This window comes from Panicum hallii, chromosome 4 (genome assembly GCF_002211085.1).
Source record: "Panicum hallii strain FIL2 chromosome 4, PHallii_v3.1, whole genome shotgun sequence".
Classification (NCBI taxonomy): domain Eukaryota; kingdom Viridiplantae; phylum Streptophyta; class Magnoliopsida; order Poales; family Poaceae; genus Panicum; species Panicum hallii.
The window spans coordinates 49,906,014-49,928,976 of NC_038045.1; the positions used below are offsets into that span (position 1 = coordinate 49,906,014).

At 42.7% G+C, this 22,963-nt stretch overlaps 2 protein-coding genes and 1 pseudogene across 2 annotated transcripts; all 3 read left to right on the forward strand.

Annotated features, from left to right (window-relative positions):
- The first annotated feature begins 852 nt into the window (after positions 1-852).
- Positions 853-5,942, forward strand: LOC112889043 (MADS-box transcription factor 5-like). The gene is made up of 8 exons (XM_025955520.1): positions 853-1,388; positions 3,053-3,131; positions 3,884-3,945; positions 4,062-4,161; positions 4,287-4,328; positions 4,423-4,464; positions 4,962-5,110; positions 5,735-5,942. The coding sequence occupies exons 1-8, from the start codon at positions 1,204-1,206 to the stop codon at positions 5,769-5,771; spliced, it is 696 nt and encodes a 231-aa protein (XP_025811305.1). The 5' UTR covers positions 853-1,203; the 3' UTR covers positions 5,772-5,942.
- A 2,569-nt stretch (positions 5,943-8,511) lies between these two features.
- Positions 8,512-12,684, forward strand: LOC112889044 (methyltransferase-like protein 5). The gene is made up of 9 exons (XM_025955521.1): positions 8,512-8,714; positions 8,845-8,901; positions 9,560-9,657; positions 10,094-10,163; positions 11,275-11,323; positions 11,769-11,857; positions 11,942-11,989; positions 12,125-12,184; positions 12,336-12,684. Exons 1-9 carry the CDS (start codon positions 8,655-8,657, stop codon positions 12,438-12,440), a joined length of 636 nt encoding a protein of 211 aa, XP_025811306.1. The 5' UTR covers positions 8,512-8,654; the 3' UTR covers positions 12,441-12,684.
- A 2,133-nt stretch (positions 12,685-14,817) lies between these two features.
- Positions 14,818-20,105, forward strand: LOC112890621 (annotated as a pseudogene).
- The last annotated feature ends 2,858 nt before the right edge of the window (positions 20,106-22,963 follow it).

Here is a 22,963-nt window from a genome sequence, read left to right on the forward strand (position 1 = left end):
TGAGGCCTTAATCATACACCCCTCATATTTATATATTTACTATGTAAATATGTCCGTGCGTTGCTACGGACAAATATTATATAAGTATCGGATCGTATCCGTACCTTAATTTATAGGAATTTTTATGTGATCAAGTCGTGAACACGGAGAGCTGGTCCGACTCGCATACTGGATGGATCAAGGGCCATATCATGCCGGTGATAGAAGTTGGACCAAACTATAAAAATTAAGGTGAAAATGCTACGTGCTTTAGAAATAGATAAAGATTATATTTGAGAACTTCGAAACATGCGCGTTTTCAAGGTACTACATGACTAGGAATCAGCTCGTACCTGAGATCTCCGTGAATTTCTCTGCATTCTTCGAGTCAAGACATGTGTGTCACTGCTCCTTATGCACTAGCCATGCGTGTAGCCTAGCCAAAGTTGAGCCACCACTACGCATGAGGCTAGGCAGCCCCTGAGCCATCGACACGCGCCCCTACACCCTATCGATCGGGCCTGCACGCCATGCCCTCTCGCTCCCCTTTGCCCCACGCTCGCAGCAGCGGCACGCGTGCCCCGGACGAGGACGTCGACGCTGCCGCTGCCATGTGGGCCACGAAGCCATCCCAGGGGCAGGTTCGGGTCGTGGCCAGGCACCAATCACGTCGCCGCTTGGCATAGGCTGCTTGAGCAAGTTGGGGGGGAAAGCAACAGTGAGAGCAATGGCCGATTGACAGGTACACGGAGAGGACAGAGAGAGAGAGAGAGAGAGAGAGAGAGAGAGGCTTTTTTGAGAGAACAGAGGGTGAGAGAGAGAGAGGGGGGGAAGAGAGAACAGACTTGCGACTTGCGAGAGAGGAGAGGGAGAGAGACTTTTCAGAGTGAGAATGGAAGGGGACGACGGACGATAACAGGCAAAGGAAAATAGGAGCCATGGCCGTACGTGCATAGCATAACCAAGCTACTACAGTAGTATACTCCACGAGGACTCCACAAGGTGTCAAGGCCAGAAAGAGAGAAACTACTGCTACTACTAGTAGCAGCTAGGGAGACGGAGAAGAGAGAGAAAGTGCTTGCAAGAAGAAGAGAGAGAGAGAGGGAGGGAGGGAGGGAGAAAGTGTTTGCAAGAAACGGAGAGAATAAAGATCTTGCTGCTCTAAAGAGAAGAGGGGAATAATCGGAGCTTCCTAGATAGAGCTTAGGAACGAAGGAAGAAGAGATGGGCCGCGGGAAGGTGGAGCTGAAGCGGATCGAGAACAAGATCAGCCGGCAGGTGACGTTCGCCAAGCGCCGGAACGGGCTGCTCAAGAAGGCGTACGAGCTGTCCGTGCTCTGCGACGCCGAGGTCGCCCTCATCATCTTCTCCAGCCGCGGCCGCCTCTTCGAGTTCTCCACCTCCTCATGGTTCGTGCCCCACACCAGCCTTAACCCTACCTCCCTTCTTCAAGCACGGTTCCATGCGCACGACCGCCCCAGATCGATCTTTAGCTCCTGATCTCTTCCTGCCTAGCTCTCTATGATCTTTTTGAGAAACTTGGATGCATGTCTGACATCGTGTGCCAAGAACTTTATGTGCACGATACTCATTTCATTTGGACTTTGGTGTTCATCATGCCTAGTTTTATTTCTTTCCTTTGAATTTGTGTAGGAATCCTAGAAATTTCCCTGAAATTTAATTTCCATTTGGTGTTTCCTTTGTGGGATTTCATGTGCGAGGGAAGGCTATCCCTTTTAGATCTGCGGCTCACTGCCTGTAGATCGTAGCCTCATAGCTCCTGTTCCTTTTTGCTGTTTGGGGAAATATCGGTTTGGTGGCCGTGTTATCATCTCAGCGCTCGCCTTTCCTCTTTTGTTTTCTGCGACTGCGAGAGTTCAGTAACTTCAGTCTTCAGTTACCTTGCTATGAAAAGGCAGTCAATAGCTCAATATGGGTAGAAGATCATGATCTCACTTCACAATCCGTTCAATCTGTAGACTGCTGCTCTAACGTTTCTCGCCTCCTTTTAGCGCATGTCAGAGACCATTAGCAGCTGCCTGCTAGTGATGTTCATCAAAGGAGAAAGGCATCTCCAGATCTGGAGAAAGGCATAATTTTGTTAAAAAAATATCTCTCCTGTGTTCATCATGCTTTTTTTGTGTGTCTGTGTGTTCAAGACTGTTCCATTGATGATGAGTGTCGTGTTCTTGGAGAGATCTGATGCCTCTCCAATTTTGATCTGTGTTTCTTGGCTAGATTTTACTGTTCCATTGAGACACCTCTCTCTCTGGCTTCTCCTTTAGATTCTACTGTTACATTGGGGAATTGAGACACCTCTCTCTCTCTATCAATCCTCTCTCTCTACGTCTTGTCTAGCTCCTCTCTGTATTGTTGTCGTGCGAGCGGCTGCAGCAGGATGAGACAGAGAGGCACATGTACTACATGTGTGTTGTGTATCGATTGGCCCTTCAGGAGTGAGGAGTTATCCTATGTTTGGGGCATGCATTTGAATCGACCATTGACAGGAGGCAGGGTACGTACTGTCTTTCACTCTTTAGGCGTCGCAGGCAAGAGGCTATGCAAAATGCATGGGTATCGGGACGCTGAACACCGTGTCATATCGTATGCACAGGCAGCAAAGCAGTCTATACTGATGGGGCGAGAGAGAGAGAGAGTACCAGCTAGAACGTCTGTTTTGGGGCTGGAGCCGATGTAGAAATAAGAAATAATCCAATGCAGGCTGACAATGTGCATGTCATTGTTCAAGAAAATATGCACACTTTATGTGTATTCAAGAATATTATAAATTAAAGCTACTAATTCCAGTTATCATTTGTCAAAATAAAAATCATTTTCCGTCTAAAAATTCAAAATCGTAATGAAAGATGTATGTATTCATGCAACCTTGTTTATTTATCTAGATAGATTAGAGGAAGCCTCTGAATAATATAATTACATATATTTCTCTGAATTGCTATATGGTTGTGATCAAAATTAATCTTACACGTTAATAGGATGTGTGCAAAGATAAACATCACAAGTATCAAATTAACATTTTGGTGTTGACCCTCAGTACTTCTTTTGTCAACAGCATGTACAAGACATTGGAGCGATACCGCAGCTGCAACTTCGCATCTGAAGCATCATCAGCTCCAATCGAGGCTGAACTAGTAACATTCTGATTTCTGAATGCCATTTTTACTCCATGTATATTCATTTCATGTGTGAAAAGAAACATAATTTTGGAAGAGCTCTTGGATGATTAGGCGAAGCATTGTCAAGAACCTATCAGCTTAATTATTTCGGGAAATATCAGAGATATGATACGCACTTGAGGCACTGCGATTGGTGCATGCATGTTGACAATTTTCATTACATACTTAAGAAAATAAATCAAAACTTTATTTATTTATTTAATGTGCGCTTTATAGACTGAATTAAATGAGATTTTATATTACCCATATTTTAATTTGTTGTGGCCTGTCTAGGGTATTCAAATATGAAATGAGTGCAGGACCATTCATTGCACCTTCTAATGGAATCTATACTGGTCATATGACTCATATTGTAGAGTTCAATCCATACTTTCATGTATACTAGCGAGCTCAACCGATATGACCAACAAGAAACAGTCATGTCTCATAATTTGTATTGCAAAGTACATTTAAAATGCAACCAATTATGATATTGTTGGGCAGAATGTTAATATTTATATTTTTGTTATCAACCCCCTAGATAGTTAATATTCACCTTGTCCTTGCCTACTTGAGTTTTCCCTTGTGCTATCTCCTAGTAAGTTTATATGCACATGCTAGGACACAAGTAGTAGTAAACAATTTGCACTGAGTGCATGTGTATTTATGTATATCTCATGATTAAAATTTACTCAAATTAATTAGCGGATCTGATTTCCTATTGATAGAGCAATTACCAGGAGTACTTGAAGTTAAAGACAAGAATTGAGTTCCTACAAACAACTCAGAGGTATGTCGCTACTTTGTCATTTGTCCCTAGCTATATAATTTATATCTGTTTGAATAGTGTATATATCCATCCTACAATTACTATCTGATTAAGTTTATTTTGATCTTGGTCTGCAGAAATCTTCTTGGTGAGGACTTGGGTCCACTTAGCATAAAGGAGCTTGAGCAACTTGAGAATCAAATTGAGATCTCTCTCAAGCATATCAGATCATCAAAGGTAGCCAAACTGCATATTATGCATACCTTCATTTATTTCCTTGATACCAGAAGTGCTAGGTATATAAAAAATAATGGTATAAGATCGAATTTTAGTAATTCCCTGACCGGTGGTAACTTTCACAGAACCAGCAGATGCTCGATCAACTCTTTGAGCTCAAGTGTAAGGTGATGCACTTTCCATATTAAATTGACTTTGGCCTAACTTCGGCATATCTTTTTCTTTTAAAAACCAGAAATACTAACCAAGTAAACTGTGCAGGAACAACAACTGCAAGACTCTAACAAGGACTTGAGAAGGAAGGTAGCGCATTATATATGTGTGTGTGTGTGTGATAAGTTTAGTTCACTATTTATGTTATTTCTTCCTGTGATGTGCACATTCCTGAGGTATAGAGTGTCATTCTGCTTATATCTAAAAAAACTGACATCGTAACATTGTTCAAGGAAAGTTTACATATACTGAGTGTATATATTCGATTAAATTATCTACTGTATATATAGAAGCATACAATGTGTACAGTTTGAGGCATAACTATAGTTAAGATGGAGTAGACTGTACAATTAAATATGACACAAGTCTGAAAGTATTGCTTGTTGAAACTAGTGAACAGTGCTAACAAATGAAAGACTTGTAACTAACTTTCAGGCAAAAAGGAAGTTATGTTGCTAAAATTGCATAATTCTATGAGAAATTTGAAAGTATGTTAGTTTTAGTTAACTTAACCTTCTATATATACACACACACACACTCAAGAGAGCTCGTGCTATGTTCTCAATTTTCATGCTATTATTTACCAGATACAAGAAATTAGTGAGGAGAATGTGCTGCATCTGACCTGCCAGGACCTTGGGCCTAGTGGATCTAATGCGATTCCAAATTCCAAGATAACTGACGCTAGCCAGGAACTCCTTCGCATTGCTGTTTGTGATCCTTCCCTGCATATAGGGTTAGCATTCTTCACTTGTTTCAAGTATATAAATTACAGACTACTGAATGACTATAAATTTTGTATGCTTTTGACATGAATATAAGTGTTTTTTTCCTGTTTCTATATGGTCAAAGCAGTTCTGTAGTTCAATGGTAAATTACTACTCCCTCCAATCACAAATTAGCACTCAAATCTATCTATCTAGCTTTGACCATCAACAGCTAAAAATGCAAATAATTTTATAACATGAAGTTGATTCTACTATATCCATATGAAAAATTAGTTTTATAAACCAAGCTTTCTATTTGAAATAATTATTTTAATAGAAATCAATAGTCAAAGTTTCACTTTGTAGACTGTCTCGATGTCCTAAACCTAAACTGCTTATATATATTTATGATCAAAGGGAGTAATTCGTAGTAAAGAAAAATATGGGAAAGGATTAACATACCTTTATCCTTAATGGAAGGCAGCATACTTAAACTGGATCGCTAGGTTACAAAATGATGAAACCATTTTATTCATATTATGAATGAGCCTTGAATAAAACTCTACAAAACGAGCATTTACAATACATGATTTTTTTCATTTGGAAGATATGTATAACCTTTACATAATTCTAACTTGCCCCCTCTTATGTAGGTACCAAGCTTACATCGACCACCTGAGCAAGGAATAAGTTGTTTCATTAGTGCGCCAGACAAAGTGTCCTCTATATATTGGATATAATGCTTTTGACAAAACTTCTAGCTTTGAGCTAGAATATATGTACTAAACTAAGAGCTCAATGTTTTAGACTCTCTTGAGTTCAAGAAGAATGATCTGATGATGAATGCACTGCATGCTAAATAAGTCCAATATATATCTCGTTGTTGAATTGATTATAATGAGAAGTATGCAAGTAATTGGCAACTAATGTTCAATAAGGCTTCTGATTGTGATTAGTGGTAAGTTACATGCTTATCTGACTAGTGGGCATTTCATCGAATTCTGAATTGATTTATGTTATCTTATCACTTGTAAAGAAATAGGGAGAAAACAAATCGTCCTGATTCAGTTTTTACCATGCTTATCTCAACTAGAACCATTTTCTATTCCTCCCGAAGGTTTTTACCATCCTTGAGGAGGTACCACAATTTGGTACCTGATGTCCAAATTTTTAGTACCTAGATACCGATCGAATCTACTGTTATAATCTGTACCTGTAGGTGCCCTTCTAAGGACTGCAAAAACTTCTTTCCTCTTTCATGCTTTTTTTTTCTTCTGGTGTTGGGTCGTTCAACGAATGTTACCAAGGGCATGATTACCTTATATATGTCATGTCCGCATCTATCTCATTACCAACCAACACCATGGAAAAGGTGAATACGCATAGGATTGACCGAGAGGTTCTTCACAAGAGTGTGTTGACTTTGTTTTGTTGAAGCTGCCGGTAAGGGTGTAGGTTCCTGTGGAACTGGTGCATAAATAAAATATATTACATGAGAGTTTCTGAATTGGCGTTCTCTGAGTTAGAGCCACTCAGCTTTCTTGCAAGTTGCCTTCTCTTGTCGCTGTATTGTACTCCAGATATGCTTATCAGTGGGGTTAATTTTTCTGTTATTCCTGCTTAGCTACCTCTGGCCGTTCGTTGACAGGTGCCTATTTATACGCTAACATTTCTCCTCACCCTACATCTCTTTATGCATTTCAGCATTTGTAGTTACAAAAATCAAAGTTTTATTATATTTGTTCCATGCATGAACATTGAGATACCGTTTCAATTTTTGCCCTTTAAATTGTAGACTTTCAAAGTTTGATCTGTGAATGAAGAGACATACACTATTAGCTGGTTACAATCAGCCTGTAATTATGCTTTGTTTGTTACGTTTTCCCATTTTGTTATGTATTCTATCTTTAGCATTCAGTCCACATCAACCAAAAGTTATTGCTATTATGCACATATCAACCCCCAACAGTTTGGAGAGCCTAAAATAATGCATACACGCATGCTTTTCAAATGGCCTATCCGCCTATGTGGCACATCCATCATCCTCAAAATTAAAGCAGTTTTGCAGTCAACATCAAACAGAAGGCAGCAGAAAAGCACCTTGACGTTAGACCTCACATGGCTCCGTGCCATCCCTCTCCGAATTGCTTTCCAACTCTTCAGCTAAGGCAGCTAGCATCTGTACGTGCAATGCGTGGGACCACTGAATTTAATTTCTCAGTCCAAACTGCTCCACTAAATTCAGTCCAAAATTTCCTTTTCTCCCCCACTCCGAAGTTCATATTGACCGGTCGATTTTCATATCGAGAACATAATTCAATCGACGCATGGCTCACCTCCACGCCACGCAAGAACGGCCTACGTAAACGTTTTCCTGAAAAAAGTCTTTTTTACCTTCTGAATTTTGGGACGAATCTGTCTTTCCTCCCTAAACAATGAAACCGTCCGCCTGGACTCCTCGAACTCGCGATACTGGACACATGATCTCTCTGGCTATTTACATTTTCTTTTATAATTATTTTGGCTAAATCTTTGAAAAATTATAATAAATTACAAAAAAACTCATAAGATGGAAAATCTAATTTTGTTGGACTCCATATGAGTAGATCTATGAAGTGACAATATGACATGACATAATTTAGTAAAAAAATTATTATACTTTTAGATATATAATTTTCTATAATCAATTCATAGATACAGTTTCCGTGGTTCAATTATGGTGAAATTTTTATGGTAGGTAACACATTATATGCTTGAGCTATAGTAAAAATTTCATGCTCATTGGATCATGTATGCTTGAGAAAAGTATACATGATCCAATGAGCATGAAATTTTTACTAAAGCTCAATAATATAATAATTAGCCCACCATAAAAATTTCACAATAATTGGACCACGAAAACTATAACTATAAATTAATTATAGAAAAATATATATTTAAAAGTACAACAAATTTATTTTAATAAATTATATCATATAATATGTTCACTGCATAGATCTACTCATGTGTACTTAAAAAAATTGGAATTTTCATTCTATGAGTTTTCTTTGATTTGCTATGATTTTTCAAATATTCAGCCAAAATAAATATAAAAGAAAAGGAGAAAAATCATTAAGAGAAACCAACCAGGAGGATATGTATCCGGTATCACGAGTACGATGAGTCTAGGCGAACGGTTTCATTGTTTATGGAGGAAATGCGGATTCTTCCAAAGTTAAGAACGGGGAGATGGACCTAATTTACCGAGCCCGTTTTGCCACGTTTCTTTTCATTAGTTAGTTATGGGCTTTCTTCCTCGGCCTCTTAACACCTGCAGCCCATTAGTAATTTTGGGCCGATCGTGCTAATACTTGTGCGGTGAAGGCCCAGCCCAGTCAGCGGGGCTGGCGGCCTACCCGTACCGGCCCTAAAAGCGCTGCGCCCCCTCGGCGGAGTCAGGGGCGCCAGTGTCTCGCCGCCTCGCGTCGCCTCGCCGGCAGCAAGAGCTCCACCGCTTCCACTCCACGGCGTCCGTCGTGTGCTCCGCCCGCACCGGAACAACGGCAACGGCGACGGCGACGGGCGGGGGAGGAGATGAAGCTGAAGCAGCTGGAGGGCCTCCTGGGTGGCCTGACCCAGTTCCCCGCTCCCAAGGTACTACGCTACCGCCGCCGCGTCTCGCCTTTCTTTCTCTCTTTCTTTCCCATCTCGAGCCTGATTTTGGGAAGGGGTGAAAAGCGGGGGAATATCTTACTTTTTCCTTTGGGCGGCGTTGTTGGCGCAGGTGGAGCTGGAGCAGTACCCGACGGGCCCTCACATCGCGTCTCGGATGCTCTACACGGTTAGTGCTGCACTTGCATCCTGCTCCGATTCCGATGCTTATCCGGCTCTGCTTCGGGAGGGAAGGATGCTATCTTTCTCTTCTCGGGATGGTTCTGGGATGCGATGCGGGGCTTTGTTGTGGTGCGAGTGGAATTATGGAATTGGCTGCCAGTGCCACCAAGTGCACAGCTTTGGTTCTGCATCGGCTTAGCTACTTGACTATAGGTTCACGGGTTCACGGCTGGTGTAGGGTGGCTTTATTCTGGAATTGTAGCTGCTTCAGTGCTATTTCATAAAGAAAAAAGACGATTGTTATGCATTTAGCTGTCCATTCAGATTTCAATTTTGGCCGTTGACAAGACTGCCTATGCGTTTAACTTTGACTGGCAATTGTTATCGATGGGAACTTTGATTACTTCCGTCGAAGTTTGAGCTTTGGAATATTCCAGTTCCTATGTTTCCGTTGGTTTTATCTATAATTCAACCTTTGGCCATGGCTCACTGGCTGTTTGTCTCGACAAAAGTGCACACAAAAGCCTTAAGTTGACAGATACTTCTTTTGTGTGTTTTGTGCTGATCTGGTGCAATTGGCAGTCAGATGCTGAAATTCTACTCATTATGGTGCGATATTTTTACTTAGCTTTATCATGTTTATCGTGATTTGATAAACCAATCAGGCGGAGAATAGTTTTGACGACATAACTGGCAAAGTGGTAGCTGACTTTGGCTGTGGCTGTGGCACCCTGGCAGTGGCGAGTGCTCTACTGGATGCGGAGTGAGTATGTTTGAACTTGTAATTTTGGGCAATCATGTTCTCTCTGACTGTGCCTCTTGTGTCTGCTTAAAATTTTCCCCTTTTATCTATGCAATAGCATCACCACTTTCTTAATCCTGATGCTCATCATGTGCTGATTGATCAAAATAAACAGTGGCTGCCTCTGCAATTGTGTGGTGATAGATTGTGCTGCTTAAGTTCTTGCTTGGCTAGTAATTATTCACACTTGTTTTAGGGGAAGCTAAAACACCGTAGTATATTATTCCATGGCATACAATGAATTCAGATACTGCAGAATACTTTTAAATACTCCTCATTGCTATAGGGAATTATAAATCAACGTGTATCTTTAGTATCTGATTGGTTTTTGTTGCTAGTCTCTTTTTTGTCCTCCATTTCTAATATTAGTCACAATGGTTGTGATTGAGATTAACAGACATGTTATCGGTATTGATATTGACCCACAATCACTTGAACTTGCTCAAGAAAATTCTGCTGATCTGGAGGTATGCCATTGTTTTGGTTCTTACTTTTCCACTTTAACCACTCTTTTATTCTGAAAGGGAGAACCCTTCACTTTATTTATCCTCTCTTGTTTTCACCTGTTAATTGTTTATGAATTGCATCACCTTCAAACTCTAAACACTTCTAGATGATAATGCTCACATATGTGCTGCAGAATGCTAATCTGTATCTTCCTGTCACGGTCTTGTTAAAAGTTGTACATAGCTTCAATGCTTAAAACAGATGTTAGTGTGGTTTTTTAGCAAAGCTACCAGCTTAGTTTATTATCTCCTAGTAGCATGTTCTATATTTTAAAGGAAAAATGACCATGGGAGGAGAAGAGTAGCACATTAAATAGCTAATTGCATTTCTACTTCAAGTTATAAAAAGGGTAACGTGTACAATTAGATATCCTTGAATCTCAAAGTTCCATTCCCAGTAAAACTTGAGATCTATGGATTCTGTGTTGACATCATGTGAGGGACCAAAAATATATTCTATTACATAATTACACACTAGCAGCTTGCCGCCCTAGCTTCAAAACCAGCCTTTGTTTCTTAAGCTGAGCCCATAGGCTGGGGCCACATGGTTGAGCTGTTTTGGGCTGATTCCATAGATTGAATTGTCCCTTCCACATAGCATCATATAAGCTTAATGGTGGGAATCGAGTATTATAGGTAATGTTATTAGGTTGGGCTTATTGGTTACACCCCAGCTATGCCATACAACACTGCAGTATAGTGAATTCAATTTGTTTAAAATTGATAAAAATAAAATGTGCCCTTGACTCCTCGTAGAAATTAGTTTCCCTATGGCCTTTTCAATCTTGTATTCTTATATAACAGAACAACACTTATTTTGTATTCGGTGAAGTGTCTTTAAGTTCTCCTATGTCATCTGTTTTCACTGCCTCTTGCATGATAATTTTTCACTCATTGGTTGACTTCTATTATCTGGCATAAAAAGTTCCATGGCTATATTAAAACACTGTTCAAGTAGAGCTGAAAATAATATTTACTGACTCACACTTAGCTATCTGTATCTAACTATATTTCCTCACTTGTCAGTGACATACTGACATGTCTTTTTCTTATTAAATGTTTGATTGTGCAGCTGGATATCGACTTAATTTGGTCTGACATAAAGAGCTTAAATTTGAAAGGTATTCTTCTCAAGTGCTTACATAATCTAACTAGGCAGAAGTGGACCTCTAGTGGTTTGTTGGTTAGTGGTTACCATACAAACTCTACAGACTGCGACTGTCTTAACTCTTAAGTAGTTCATGTCTAGAAACTATTTTTTTTCTCGAACAATGTCTAGAGACTCGTTTCACAGCCATAATTGTAGTGTCCTTGCTGAACCTGCATTGCAGATTGATCTCAGTACAGATTGAACTGTGTTTATCAGCAGCTAGTGGTTCATAGTTGTAACAATTATTGGTCCAATCAATGATCAGGCCAATAAAGTTGATCAAACAGCATCATACGGAGCAAATGCACCACATTTAAATGTCTTCTTTTTCTTCTAAATTGAATCATATGCTTATGCTTTCAGTATTCCAAAGCATTCCCCAGCCACTTTGGCTGATAGAAAGTAATTTGGTGCAGGCTTCCTTGTTGACACCGTTGTCATGAATCCACCTTTTGGGACACGAAAGAAAGGAGCAGACATGGAGTTCCTTTCTATGGGCTTGAAGGTCAGAATGGTGTTTGATATCTATGGCAATTTCCGTTGAAAGAGTATGCCATAGACGTTTTAAGTGCCGATTTGCTATTCACAGGTTGCTTCGCAGGCTGTCTATTCCCTACACAAGACTTCCACTAGAGAAGTATGTTTTTCCCAAAACAAGAACAGAAAATCCACGATTGATCCTTACCGTGCCAATCTTTATTTGTTTTTCAATCCTCATGTCTTTGGTAATTTTTGCCATGTCACGTTGTTTTTTCTTGTTTCTAATCGTCAGCATATCAAGAAGGCAGCCTTGCGTGATTTCGGTGCTGTCAGTGCTGAGGTTCTATGCGAGGTAAGCATATAAACTCCAGTCGCTTTTCCTTGTTACTAACAGGAAGGTATTAAAATAATGAAATGCTGTAAGATAATCTTACCTAGCCGTTCTCCAAGGGTCCTAGTCCCGCAGCTGGGTTCTTAATCTCTCCCCCTGCCCTACATTGCAGCTGCGCTACGATCTACCCCAATCTTACAAGTTCCACAAGAAAAGGGAGGTGGACATTGCTGTCGATTTGTGGCGCTTTGTTCCCAAAGCCCGACGCAGCAGCTAGCGCCCTGCGAGCATCGTCGTGACATGAACAATGAAAATGGAGATACGGTTGTCTTGCGTGGCTCATGTCTGGGCTTGATAAAAAGAATCATCACACGCTGTGTATCTATTTTCTGTCTCAGGTTGCGCCATGTCTTTGTGCCTCCTCAATGGCATGGAGCATTTGGCTACAGAATGTTGAGCTGGGGAACATGGCGAACTTGATGCAGTTTCCTTATCAATGTTCGCAATGCCCGTGTTGGTTCTGAGTGCGCTCGATCATCTGGTGCGCAATGTGAGACCTTGCTGCCATGGTGCCTGTGAAAAACGTGCCCTGCCACAAGCCGACGCGTAGGAATCTGACGAGCTGGTATATTCCGCCTCCTCTTGCACACACAGGACATGAGAATTGAGGACAACCCTGCTGCTAGCTCAGCCGCGCAGCTCGAGACGTACGCATCCATTGGCCGTTCCCTCGCGACCCGCAGCCGCATCCTGCCCTTCGTCTGCGTGATTGTTGAGCAGCCCAGCCTCTGCATTGTGTTGTGTACCTGGTAACCTGGAATTTCCCTTGTGTGATGCCCAGCCTCCACTTTTTTTTTTCAGTACATGTGTATCACATGTGATTCCTAGTTTCCTACTAGTATATGTTTTTGCACCACTGCGGCCAATCAGTGATTAGGTTTCCTAATTGAGTACGGGTGCTCACATTCTTTTTAGTGGTAGCTAGGTGTCTTCCCGAGTTGCTCGTAGGGTAGAGCGGGTGTGTATTTATTGGGTTCAGTATATGCTACGTTTGTCCTGTAATTTTTGTGGAAAAAGATTTTCTCTAAAATTCTTATATATTGAAACTTTTGTAAATTTCGGGATGACTAGTTCTTTGTTCCAAAGAATTTTTTTTAAAAGAATTTGAATGCTACCTATATATTTTTTTCTCATAAATCCTGGTATGTTCTAGAGGATGCCTAACGAGCGGGACATAGATTTTTCATATGTACATATGACCACATGTTTTGTCGCCAGTGTTCGCCTACACGGCCAAGTAGAACGAGTACACGGTGTGTAACATTACTTGGTAGTCATCCGTGCAGTTTAGGGCAAAAACGGTGATTACACGGGCAGCCCGTTTAAACGGTCAAATTCGGTGGTACATGGCCTGCACGGTTGACATGGTATAACCGCAACACGGTTTTGCAAGGCGAGTTGAGCGACTAAAGCAATTTTTAGGCGATGGCGAGTTGAGCGAGCTGTTGGTTGAGCCAGCAAGTAGCATGTAAATTGATTATTGATTCATGTATAGCAAATTAAGTATTAAAAATTTTGTTCACCTATTGGCCTATGATTACTAATGTTCACCTTCTTAAATTTTTAAGCTGTGGTTACAGTTTTTTAGACATATATACATATCATTGTAGCTACTTTTATTAATACAGTAAAAGACATGTAATCCATTTAATTCCGTGTACAAGCCGTGTACACAGTCTACACGCTATACGGCACCTTACCAACCGTTTAGGCTAACATGTGTTATCACGGCCCTTCATTTTTAAATAATTAAATGATGAGATTGATCATTGGTACGTGGAAAGTTTATGGGTTGGTGAGATGCAATCAACAGGTGTACAAAGTGAAATCAACAGCTGAGATAGATCTTATGATCATATGTACGTGTGTGGTAGCGAATAGATGCTCTTCCCATTGACCGAAGAAATGCCACGAGTGGCCTGGATCGGGCACGCTCTACGTTCCAGTGACCGGATAAATGATGCGAACGACCAATGCAAGCAGGGGCGAACCCTGCCAACAGCTAGGCTAGCGAGACTGCGATGGCATGGCCCCCAGGCAATGGCACCACCATGCCCACTAGTCGCTTGTCCTCCCGCGATGCCATGTCGCACAAAGGCCGGACTCGACGCCAGCGATCGATCACAATTCACGAGCATATTCGTTCGTTCCGTCGATCTTCTCTCTCACCGGCGTACGCGTACCTACCGTCACTGGCTCCGGAGAAGACGAATCCGCTGCCATCTCGAGGCCGTCCCCCCATTGGCCACGCCCTCGCAGTCCACGCGCGTCAAACCAAGCCCTAGTTGCACGGCTGCTGACCGCATTGGCCACCCCCTCCCATTTGCACCGCGTGCCCTGTTGATCTTATGTTTTCTTTTGGATCAGGCTGACATCTGCCTGAAAACGCCAACACGAGCCTGCCTATTTTACGCGCTCCCATGTGTGTCGTCTCTGTGATCGATGCCCACGATGTTCTTCGTCCGCCCCCAGGCCGCCGACCAATGAGGCCGCGTTATTCCTCTCCGCGGCGGAGCCCAAAACGGAATAAGCCACGTTTGTCCCGGCGCCTGCCCTGCCCGCGCGCGCGTCTTTATAACGATGGCCAGCGCGCCATGGCTTGCCGCGGCGCCGTCGTCGTCTCTCTCCACGAGGAGCCATCGTCCCTCCCCGCGACGACGACGACGCGCGCCATGTTCGGAGCTGGAGCTGCTGGAGGCGGCGGCAGCAGCAGCAGCCTGAAACCCACCATCGGCAGGTGGTGGCGCGTGCACGTCCACAGCCACAGGGCTCCAGCAGATCGAGCACCCCCCTTCGCTCCGCCAAATGCCATCAAGGTATCATCATGCAGCGATAGATGCAACATGTTGCTTTCTTGCTGAGCCTCTCGTCTATCTAGGTCTAGGCAGTTAGCATATAGGCTGCGCCATTCCTCATTAATTCCTGCACTAGTGCACAGACCAAGTGGCAAAAAGCTGAGATGATCGAGCCTGCTGTCGCTTTCGCTTCTCGATCAAATCAACTCCGATCCATGTGTTTATCAAGTTGGAGTTCTATGCCGACCAGAACATATATAGAAGTGAGTAGATAACATTAGTAAGTAAGATAACAAGAACACACCTCTAAATTGCCGTCGGTTTAGGTGCCATCGCCTGGATCGAACAAGCAGGCCCTCTTGCGGGAAATGTCGAAAACTCTGGAGTCAGTTTCTTCAAATCTCCTGGAACGATTCATAGACACTGCATACAGATTCTCCGAGCAGCCCGCTCTGAATCAGGTAAACGTGTAAAGATGGTCTTTTTTATCTGATCTTTTCTCACTTGCATTACTGCTTGATACTCCTTTTAGGTTTGAACTTAAAAGTGACTTTATTACTCGTTGCATTCCCCGGGGGGGGGGGGGTGCTTGAAATTAACTGGCCTATAGGTCTGACTGGTTCTTTACTTCTTTTTAGCATATCTTCGTTAGTCTCTTTCATTTATGCGGTACTCTTTGTCAGTGTACTGGTAGTGAGGGCAAGATGCTTCTGCTTAATGTTTGTTGAATATTCAAATATTTTTAAAAAAATGTAAATACCTATTAGACCCCATTTGGAACCTTGGAATTGAATTCTATTCTAATAATTATAATTTAGACACAAATCTATTAGTGTAATATGATTATATACGGAATATATTTGTATACTATTGTTGGTCATGTGAGTGAGATATTTATGTGCTATATTTCTACCATAGAGGAGTGAGCCAAAGAGCGTGCTATAAGTTATGGAATAAAAACATAACTTGGTGGTGTATAGAATCAATTTTCATTTTCCACCCTATGAATTTAGGATAGGTCTTATATCTAAACTTTGGAAAGTGGTGGGATGTCAAATTTTAAGCCAAATAACCTAGTTTATCAAGTAGATTTCAATTCCTTCAAAATGAGGGGATCCAAACGGCCCCTTGGCAAACTTTTCTAGCCCCGATGATGATTTTACCGAACTCATATTATTACAAACAAAATTGAACAAATCTCGTCTACAGGGGAATTTTCGACCTGTTAACCAAATCGGCGAGGTGGTTTTACTCAACGATCTCAGCGGAGAGGTCCCAGAAGATTTTCCTGAGGGTGTCTACATAAGAAATGGTGAGCTCCACCACTTGAATCATGTTCCATACAGTACGGATCACTCGTCGCACTTGAATGTATCGATGAGTTCAGATTCACAACACAGTACAAGTAAAATGAAGCTGTCATCCAAGCGCCTAAAGCTTTTGGACTGAAGTCATAGCTTAAAGAGTATCCATGTCCTGACGTATTTCACTACTTTGACAGGTCCAAACCCTCTCCATCCAACCCAGACAATAGCAGATTCCATATTTGGTTCAACATCATACATGTATTACGAAGGGCATGGAATGCTACATGCTGTGTACTTTAACAAGAGCAGTCTAGGAGAATGGAACATATCTTACAGGAACAAGTATGTGGAGTCAGACACCTTTCAATTAGAGGGAGAAAAGAATGAAGTGGCTTTTGTGCCATCTGCTGATGGAGAACCCTATGCAACACTAGTCGCATTCGTTCTTAATATTGTAAGTCTTACAAAACTTGACAGTAAAAATAGCTGGAATCAATGGCAAATGGAATTTTAATTGCTAAAAGTTAGTTACGATAAACATTAATTTCTATGAAAAAAGTTCCAGTATATATATATATATATATATATATATATATATATATATATATATATATATATATATATATATATATATATATATTGAAAACTATAAGCTCATGAAGAAAGGCTGTTATACTAAGAATACTGCCATTCAGTTCATTGATCTTTTAGAACTCAGAAAACAAATGCCAAAACTCTTCATTTGTACATGAAAGTGCTATATAGCTTCTACTGCAATACTGACAGAATTTTTTATGGCATAGTTGAGATTTGGAAAAGCTGTGAAGGACAGCGCAAATACTAACGTATTTGAGCATGCGGGACGAGCTTTTGCTGTCACGGAAAACCATCTACCATACGAAATCGACATCAATAATCTCAACACGATAGCACCTTATAGCATCAATGGAGCTTGGGACCAACCTTTCACTAGTCATCCAAAGGTATGCAACGGCAGCTGTTAACTACTTCTCCCACAAACTCCTTGCTGCAAATGTTCACGAAAAAAGGGCAGTTGTTCTAACCATTTAAGAATCCTTTACCAGTCCACAGGCCAAAAAAAAAGGTCACAAGTTCACAACATGGTTCACAATTTAACAGGCATGCAAAAATGGAGCATCATAGTATTTTAATAATGAGTTATTAAATATTGCTTATCCTGTTATGCTATTGTTAACTATAAATATTGAACAACAAATTCTCACATAATGGTTTGTTTTTACAGAAGATTCATGGAAGTGGAGACCTGGTGATAATGGGGACAAACACTGAAAAACCACACTATGTGCTTGGAGTAATTTCGTGTAAGTTGTGAAATGTTAAACAATCTACCATCCAGCATGTAAAAAAAATACATGATGAAAAAACAGTATTTAGGTGTAAACCAATGTGTAAACTTAATAGTTTATTATAACATGACTGCATTGAACAATAAGAAAAAATAGTTCCAGATATGAATGTGGAATATGAATTGGACACATCAAATTTTTATCTATGGAATTATCTTAGATACTAACTGCACATTTATAGGACACACTGCTAAAAGTTGTCATTTCACATATTTTATCATACACCACAACTGCTGTTAACTATTGATGCCCCTTTACATGAATAAGCTGATGGCGAGAAGCTTCTTCACAAGGTTGATCTCAAGTTTGAGGAAGGCAAACTCATTCATGACATTGGAGTAACTACAAAGTATGTTTTGTTCTGTTTATGAGTCATATTAGATACCTCTAAACATCACCTTTTCTCTAACAAATATTTCATATATTATAGGTACAACATTATAATGGATTATCCTCTCAGATTTGGCATATCCAGAACATTCTTACAAAAGCCGTAAGTAAACTCCTTATGCATCATCTTTACAGTGCAGATTCAACCATAACAATGTGCATATATTTATCTTCAGATTTATTGAAAATGACATGAATGGAAAATCACGTATCGGGGTAATGCCTCGTTTTGGTGATGCTGAGTCCATCATATGGTTTGATGTTGAGAACCACTGCAGTTACCATTTATTTAACTGCTTTGAGGATGGAAATGAGGTAATTCCTATAAAATCTAAAATGCATGCCAACAGATATCATAGAGATAAAAGGGAGTCATATGACAATAAACTTTCCATAGGTAGTAATAATATTTTATATCAGGGTTGTTCATGTTTTTCTGTTTTATGTACTTTGACAAAAAAAATGTGAACATGTTGTTGTCAGAGGCTGCCGGATACTTGGTTCTATTATCCCTAGTGACCGTCATAGAGCTGACAAGTCAAAATGGTATGGAAGGGCATTTCTCCGACCTGATAAGGACTTAGAAGATTTTGATCCTTCACTAGATGGCATTCTCTTTTCTCGCCCTCATGAATGGAGGTTAAATTTGTAAAGTGGCACTGAAAATGAAGGTTATATTACCAGTGAGAATGTTGCAATGGATTTCCCTGTCATCAATGACAAATTTATAGGCATTAGAAACAAGTATGGATATGCTCAAGTAGTTGACTCTTTAGCAACCAGTAAAACAGGTAATATCCTTTGTTGTCCAACCTGTTACACAATTCATGTTCATGGCATATAATTCTGTGTAAGCGTGCAGGCTTGTTTAAGTTCAAGATGATAGCAAAGCTTCACTTCGACAAGCCAGATAAGGTTAGTTACTACTAAGTATTGCACAAAGTATCATATATGTTTCTATAGCACACAGAATAAAGTATCAGAAAAAACCTCAGGAAAGCAAGCAGTTTATTTCAGTGGAGTACCACACCTTACAAGAGAAACAGTTCTGCTCTGGAGTTCAATTTGTTGCAAAGGAAAATGGAACTGATGAAGATGGTGGATGGATAGCTACATATGTTCATGACGAGGGAACAAACATCTCTCAGGTAATTAAATTGTGTGCTTGAGGAGTATGTCACATCGCTGTTCATTACTTCCTTGCATGCCCTAGTTAACCATATTTCTTGTCTTCTCTAGGTCTACATTATTGACGCAAAAAGGTTTTCAGAGGAGCCTGTAGCAAAAATTACTCTACCTCAAAGGGTTCCTTATGGTTTCCATGGGAATTTTTTCTATAAGTAATTGCAAATGAACTGTAGCAAGCTATCCACTGTTCGGCAGGAGGAGGTTCATTTTTTTTTTGAAATGTGGCAGCAAAGATCTGAAAAAAAGTACAGCCATGACTCTGTAGCTTGCAGATTGGGCAATGGGCATACACAGCACGGCAGTGCTGGAATCCGTGTCAATCAGTGCGCGTGGTTCGTTGCAACTCTAGTTTGTGACTTTCTGCAATCGATTTGATCATCTGGTGATGAGTATGTGCCGGCATGAACACGAGCATGGCATCGCTTTTGTTGCTGTAGGGCAGGGACTGAACCACTGGCTCGTTGCGCTCGACCTGTCGGGGAGGGCAAGCGGACTGCTCTGAATCTCTTGACTTGTCACCCAGGATGGATGGGGCCATTGTCACTTGTCAGAGCCTGGATGCGATGCGAGTGGGCCACCCCGCCGGTGTGTGAGCCGGCTACATGGTCGATTCCGACGCGTACACGGCCGCCGCGCTCACCAAAACCCAGGGCGTTCGCCGCTACGCTGCGCAACTACTAGTTCCCTGCATCTACGGAGACGAGCCGCCCTACCCGGCACCTGTTTCTAGAAGCGAGGCGAGGGCGCCCGCCAATCTCGCCGCATGGATTCCACGGCGCCGGCGGACGCGCGCGGCGCAAAACGCGCAAGGCTAACCCAGCCGGCTGCCGGTGACGCCGACCGGATCATCAGCGGCCTCGACGACGACGTGCTCCTCCGCGTCCTCGAGCTGGTGGGCGACGCGGCGCGCACGGGCGCGCGCCCCCGCGCTCCGCTTCGCCTCCCGGCCGGTGCCCAGGGCAGCCGGCGGCGACGAGCACCGCGCCGCCTTGGAGCGGTACGTCTCCTTCGTGAACGGCGTCCTTGCCCGGCGTGCCCGATCCGGCTGCGCCGTCGAGTGCCTGGCACGAAGACGTACGCTGCGCGCAACCTGGAACAGCCGCTGCAGGCGGCGTCTATCGACGCCGCGCAAGGCTGGATAGCGACGAGGAGGAGGACGACGGCGAGAAAGGCAGCGGCGCAGATCAGCAGCCCTGGGTGATTATTGACGACCTTCTTCCTAGCCCTGTAAGGTTGGAGACCATGCACTTGGCACTAGGCGACGCAGGACTCCGGCTCCCTACCACCATGAAATTCGCAACGCTCACGGATCTCTCGCTCGAAAGGATCAAGATCGCACGCGGCGGCGCTCACCTCCTTCCCCGCCTCGTGTCGTCGGCGAATTGCCCACGCCTGCAGAAGCTGCGCATGAGCAAGCTTCGCCTTCCTTCTTCCGATGAAGGGATGCAGCTTGACGCCGATGTGCTCTCGGAGCTCTGGGTGGAGGATGTCAACGTGAGGTCGCTGGAGTTGAGGACTCCGAGCCTCCGGGCTCTCCACATAGACATCTGCTGCCACGAGCTGCTCAGGGTATCGGCTCCAAGGCTGGAAGAACTCACATTCTTTCAACTAGCCCATCCCCCTTCGAGGCTGGTGGTCGATGGTGACTTGGCGCACGTGCGAAGCCTCAAGCTCTATCTGATGGCACACCGTCCCTCGATCTGATTCTGACGAGGCCGAGAACGATACTAACATACTCCTCCTCAAGCACTGTAGCTCACTCACATGCCTTGGCGTGATTCTTGCAGGTCGAAAGGTAACGTCTCTTGGACGAGGTGTATGTGTCTCACAAAACTCAATAATTTTATATAGGAATGAGGGGTCCTACAATATCTGCAACTTTCAATCAATATTATATTTAACATCATTTAATTTGTGAGTTATAAATGGATGGCTTTTTTATTTAAATTTTCTTGTGCATCTATATATCAGATGACTTTGCTTTAATTATTTCCATGGAATTAGCAATTTTACGAGAAATGCAACAGCCCGTTTATTTCTCCAAATATTTGTACTTAGTATCCAATGTTTTCTTTCTTGGACTTATTACATTTGTTCCATGCCCTGGATTTGCATAAACTTTGTTATCCTTTTATGTATGCTTAATTTATCCGGTTTGCCGTTGCTTGTTTCTTTTTATCCTGATAAGATCTGCAAGGAGGACGTGGACATGATAAAATGTAGTGTTCCACAGCTCAGTCATGTCACATCTCTGACCGCTCATGTTTCCGATGTGTTCGAGCGGCATGACTTTGGAGTTGGCGTGGCAACCCTCCTCACGCGGTTCAAAAATCTTAGACACCTCGGCCTCCATTTACCCTTCTTTTCATAGTGTGGTGAGCATCTACTCATCCCACTTTCAGAAGCCTACATGTCTATATTGCAGTTATATAATCACCGTGAAGGATTAGACCTCAAATATGATCACCCAGACCATTGGGCATCCCATGAGATTTCCGTGACTCACCTACAGGAAATAGAGCTTACCGGATTGTCAGGAACTGACTGTGAACTCTGGTTCATGAAAGCCGTGTTAACAAGTGCCGGAGGACCACGTGGAGTGGCTGCAACTTTCAACCCTAAGTGTAGGCAACCTAGCTAAGCGCAAGATGGATGTATGTGAGAGCATGCTACTTGACCAAGGAATGTGGACTTCCCACCGTGAGGCACTGCATTTACGCTTAATACCAACATGAACTTGTAAAATGTGAGATGGAAAAAAAACTCCTAAACACTTTTTGGTGTAAAAAAAAAGGTCAAGCAAATTTATTTGTGAGTTATATTGGTTTCTTGACGTCCTTTTGGAGGATGATGAAGTGTTTTCCGTTATGGGACTATTCTACGGTGCAACCCACAACTAGAGGGGCAAAAATTAAGGGGGGTCGATTCCGGGTAAACGACTAGTAATCAACAATTATATGCATGCGCCATGCAAGTGTGTGCTCGGGCTACCACAAGGTTCTTTAGAAATTACTCCAGAGCATGCAGGGGGTGGAGCCCTAACGTAGCTCCGCCAGTGCCCACAACCGTGTTCTACTCTCATTTCATTCATTGGGCTGTTTTTTTGTTTCACTTAATTTACGCTGTTTTGGCATCGATTGATTCACTCAACCTGTCGTCGCGTTGGGCTGAAATTGCAGACGATGGATCGGAAAAATGTGTTAGCGTCAATCTCACTGGCCGCGGTTGCCGCGCCGCACCTGCTCGGGCGAGAGCGCGAGGCGTATACCCCGTGTCACCTGCCACGCCGTGTTCAGCGACGAGGGGCGCGGGCGGCGGGAGGCCACGCCGACCCCGTCCTCGCCTGGCATGAAGGTACGCGCGATGCACGCGGCTCCGCAGCCGCACGTGCGCCTCGTCGGGGAAGAGGTCCACCGCTGCCGCCGGCGACGGTAGTGCGGTCTGCGGTGGCAGACGGCCGGCGCCCGGCGGCGAGCGAGTGGGAAGGGAGACGATCGAGGCCGCATTCAAGGCGATGGCTTTTCCTGGAGTGCACACGACTCGGTTCGAGTGCTCGGAACGGTGTCAGTTTTGTCACGTGAGCTATCAGAACGAGACTTTCCAAGTTAATTTTTCATGACCATAAAACTACTGCCTCCGTCATGTAATATAAAGCATACTAACAATAACAAT